Source organism: Tachysurus vachellii, chromosome 18, assembly GCF_030014155.1.
Source record: "Tachysurus vachellii isolate PV-2020 chromosome 18, HZAU_Pvac_v1, whole genome shotgun sequence".
Taxonomy (NCBI): Eukaryota; Metazoa; Chordata; class Actinopteri; order Siluriformes; family Bagridae; genus Tachysurus; species Tachysurus vachellii.
The window spans coordinates 21,824,398-21,829,397 of record NC_083477.1 but is presented as its reverse complement, the minus strand read 5'-3'; the positions used below and the strand labels follow the sequence as shown (position 1 = coordinate 21,829,397).

At 44.4% G+C, this 5,000-nt stretch overlaps 1 protein-coding gene across 2 annotated transcripts in view; it reads right to left on the bottom strand.

Annotated features, from left to right (window-relative positions):
• Window positions 1–5,000, bottom strand: part of LOC132860879 (ephrin type-A receptor 7-like) — an 81,801-nt gene that overhangs the window by 25,249 nt on the left and 51,552 nt on the right. For both annotated transcript variants that reach the window (XM_060892168.1, XM_060892169.1), the window contains exon 4: window positions 1,453–1,608. In XM_060892168.1, the coding sequence (XP_060748151.1) occupies window positions 1,453–1,608 (156 nt within the window). The remainder of the gene's footprint in view (window positions 1–1,452; window positions 1,609–5,000) is intronic.

Below are 5,000 nucleotides of genomic sequence, written 5' to 3'. Positions count from 1 at the left end.
TGTGAATCTCTGTATGTATGAGTGTGTGTGAGTGTGCCTGTGTCTCTCTGTGTGCGTGTGTGTCTCTGTGTGTGTGTGTGTGTATCTGTGTGTGTATCTGTGTGTGTGTGTGCGTGCATGTGTGTGTATCTGTGTGTGTGTGTGCGTGTGTGAGTGAGTGTGTATCTGTGTGTGCGCGTGTGTGTGTGTCTCTGTGTGTGCGTGTGAGTGTGTCTGTGTCTCTCTGTGTGTGCGTGTGTGTGTGTGTATGTATCTGTGTGTGTGTGTCTGTGTGTGCGCGCGCGTGTGTCTGTCTGTGTACATGTGTATCTCTGTGTGTGTGTGTCTGTCTGTGTGCGTGTGTGTGTGTATGTGTGTGACCATCACATGACCACATGTTGTTTATGAACAGCTTGAATTTACCCAGAATTTCACGTCTCTTATTGTTCATTTGTTGTGTTTGTTTTAAATCATCATCATCATCATCATCATCATCATCATCATCATCATCCCTCACACATCTGGAATCTCTCAGTCCTCGACGTGGCTTTGCGGCCCGTCCTGATGATGCTAATTACACAATCGATAACGCCATTGACGCAGTAATTGCGGCTGTATAAACGGCATCACGAGCCCCGCCGGCGTTATAACAGCAGCTATAATCGATACTGTAATTAAAAGTGCAATTACGAAGTGATAAAATTCATCACGATTGTTCATTCAGCTGAAACCCAGTCGACCTGTAAAGCTTCTCTTTTCTCTGGTGTCTCCTCAGTGTATGATGAGTGTGAGAAGCTCTCGGCCACGAGCGCGGCGCTCACACCATAAACTAAATTAAAACGGTAATCAATGGGATTGTGTAGCTGATAGTGAAACACACACACACACACACACACACACACACACACACACACACACACAGACCGCCAGACAAAAGCGCTTAACATGATGGATGAGGTCTGTAAAGGTCTCACAAGTAACTGTGCTGTAAAATATTCTGCTTTTTGTTTTGTTATGTTCCAGCCTAAGACTTTGTTACTGACTCGGTGCTTTGCTGAAGAACCTTGAAGGTGATCTCAGGTTTTCTTGCAGCTTTGATGAAACCTGGTGATCAAACACCTGCATTTTCTTATTTTGAACAGATCACCTGGTCTGAATCATTTAGGGCCAAAATTCCAACCAAACCTTCTCACCATGAAGACCTGCCTGCTGCCGCGTTCCCTAACGTCACGCATGACTTCCGTGCTTACTGCAGAAACGCTTCAGCAGACGTCAGAGCTTGTTTTTGCTCTGAATCATGTCCAGTGAATAATTTGAACAATGAGTCATTTCCACTGAATCACTTCCAGTGAGTCATGTTGAATTGTTTGGCTCTGAAAGGCTCAGGTCCAGTGAGAAGAGAAAAGCAAAATGCTTTTAGTTTTATTTCATCTAGTGAAACACTTTCAGAGGTCACAGTTGGACGTTACGTACGTGTGCATGGAGCAGACGGAGGGTCCAGGAGCGTTCGAAAGTAGCCCTCTTCACACACGCACACGACGGAGCCGTCGTCCTCGGCCACGCTGTGAGCGGGACACCGTAAACACTCCTGATGCTGAGACGACGTCTTATACGTGCCTGGGGGACATGCTGAAGACAAAAACAAACACAAAACAAGACTTCACTGATTCGGTTCTGACATTTAAACAAATCAGTGTTGATGCTTCTTGATTCATTTGATTCACCATTTGAAATAATGTGGCAATAAAAAAGAAAACAGGTTTTTGTCTATTCATTTTAATAAATCATATAAATATTTTACAAACAAATGTTTAAAATGTGAATTATTGTCACTTGATACCGAGTGAGCAGTCAAGAGATGATCAGTTGCTCTATGGGGACTGAGGTGAAGTGTATTAAAATGTCATATAAAGTCGAAAATGAAACCACTTCAACACGTTTCACCAGAGGGAAGCTAGCGTGAGTGTGATTAGCTGTATGTGGAGTGATGAGGTGTTCAGACTAAAGCCATGTAATAGATCTGGAACAGAGTCATGATAAAGACTTTTAATTTCACTCACACATTAGACACATTAGCAACAAGCTAGGAGGATATTAGCATGTAAATACAGAGAAAGACAAAACAAAACCTCAGAAACTTTACACTGAATTCTGAATATATTCCTGAACTCCATCCCTAAAAGCTTCACCTGCACACAGACATACGGCTTTTTAAAAACCAGCAGCAGAGATCTGAAGCTCGGTGGATCGGAAATCACATTCCACCTCACCTTCCTGTCAGAACTAATCAGAAGGCTGTAGAACAGGAAATTGCATGTAGCCTGAATAATTGCTAAAGCTAATGTCTGTCATTACACTCCCAGTGACAAGACTGTCCTCAGACACACATCTTTAGTCCGGTGTTACTGCGTACAGAGAGATAGGCAGAGAGACGGACGGTAAGACGGACGGTAAGACGGGACGGTGAGACAGAAGGAGAGATGCACAATGAGAAAGACAGAGATAGGCGGAGAGACAAACAGTGAGACGCACAGAGAGTATGCACAGAGATGAACAGAGACACTGTGAGAGATGCATGAAGAGACAGACGATGAAACAGACAGAAAGACAGACAGAGAGATGGACAGAGTGACAAACAGAGAGACAGACGGTGAGACAGACAGAAAGACGGACAGAGACAGACAGACAGACAGAGACGGACAGAGAGACGGACAAAGAGATGCATGAAGAGACGGACAGAGAGACGGACAGAGACAGACAGAGAGACTGACAGTGAGACGGACAGCGAGACGGACAGCGAGACGGACAGCGAGACGGACAGCGAGACGGACAGCGAGACGGACAGCGAGACAGACAGCGAGACAGACAGAGAGACAGACAGAGAGACAGACAGAGAGACAGACAGAGAGACAGACAGAGAGACAGACAGAGGGACGGAAGCTGTCTGATGCCTCAGATTGTGTGTTTGATTGCGCAGTGCAGAGAATCTTTGCTTGATGTAGAAGGCGAGTCAGAAATCCAGATAAAATAAATCAGAGCTGAACGTCGCCCTGTTTTCTTTCTCCTGCTGTCTCAGATGTTCTGTATAATCATCCAACAACAACAACAGAAGCTACAACATGTACCGGCCTGCGCTCTGTATCCTGATCCCTGAGACTAGTTCATTAAAATATTCTTCTGTATTTGAACAGAATGGCAAAAAAAGTAAATAAAAAAGGCTTCTCCCAGAGGAGGACATGAACGTGACAGAACATCTGCACAATTTGTACTGGAAATGTGGCAGCGTGAACAATTATGGGAGCCAAACTGTTTTCTGATTCCCTCACAGAACTCCAGGGCCTCCTGCCAAGCCAGCTGGCTAGCAGCTCATCAATTTGTCTTGTACTGCGTTTAGCTGGGTCTGATTAAAGAGGCGCCGAGATCGGACCGCTCTCCTAGCAGCTCGCTCCAGGTGCACTAACGCAGATACAACACTTACAGACGGATTCGCTTCCCTGAGGAGCTTTATTACACGCTGGAATACTTAACACGGCCACGTTACTTTTGGCAGGAATTTCACGACGTCGGTACAAGAGACGAAGGAGACGAAGGGCAGAAAATTCATCTTAAAAACATGACAGAAATGAAATCTTTGTAAAAGTTTGTTACACACGGCTTTTTGTAGAAATGATTGCATTTTTTACTTCTTTTACCGTAACATCCTGCGTCAATGAATCGACGTGTCTAAGATGTTAGGCGTGAATAAAGAAGCGTTTCCTCAGACAGAAGGAATTAACCGACATTAAAGGTGAGGTCTCCGTTGTTTGAGAAACGCTTCAGAAAACTGCGTTGGGCTAGCAAACAAATCAAAAAACAAAACAAACGTGTAGCCAATGAGCAGAAAGGGGCGTGTCTTGTCAATATGGGCGGAGAGAGTGTTCAGTGCACATGTGTGACATTAGCAGAAAGCGGTTTTAACATTGACATGGAGGATAAAAACAAAGAAAGAAAGAGAAGAAAGGCTTTACTATCAATAGTTACTAGTCAATAACTCCTGAGCTAAACACTGTTACTACACAAAACACGGTTGTAGCTGCGTCTCTACATTACTACGATAGAAAAGAGGTGTTATTTGTGTAGTAACAGTGTTTAGCTCAGGAGTTATTGACTCAGGAAACTCCAATCTGTGAATATGTGACCAACTTCCTGCTCCTTCAGTTCTCTCCAGCGCTGGAAAGCTGATCCTATATTAACACGTCCTACTTCTTACCTTATCGTAAGTCTTTCTTCTCTTTCTTTCTTTGTTTTTATCCTCCATGTCAATGTTAAAACCGCTTTCTGCTAATGTCACACATGAACACTGAACACTCTCTCCGCCCATATTGACAAGACACGCCCCTTTCTGCTCATTGGCTACACGTTTGTTTTGTTTTTTGTTTAGCTTGTCGTTCCCGACTCGGTTTTCTGAAGCATTTCTCAAACAACGGAGACCTCACCTTTAACGCGCCTTAAGAAGAGACTCTGCTTCGTGTGCACCAGCAACCGGACGCCGTCGTTACTGAGACCCGGAATTCAACGGCGTCTTATTTTCAAAGTGTCAGGGCAGATTTGTAGCAGCCTGCTGGAGGAATCAATAATTCAAATCACCTCCTTCACATCACTAGCGTTAAGCTGTGAATTTTAATTTATAAAATTTATAAATCCACATTACTGCTGACAGGAAAGGGCTATTTTGAGGGTCCTGTCAATTAGGAAGCAGGATTGTGTGGCCTCGTGATGACGATCGGACTTATTCGCTCTGTTCCTTTTACACTCTCTCCCTCTCTCTCTCTCTCTCTCTCTCTCTCGCTCTCTCTCAACACTTTTACAGACAGCAGAACGTCTCTGTCGAAGTAGGACACGGCGTCCCGTTCTGTCCTGCTCTTTGTTACACAAGTGAAGCTGGATTTTCTATAAAGCTTCTACAGCCCAACTGGACGGAGAGATTACAAAGGCTTGGACTCGTGTGACATTTTCATCAGAACTCTGGGAACTTTGTCATC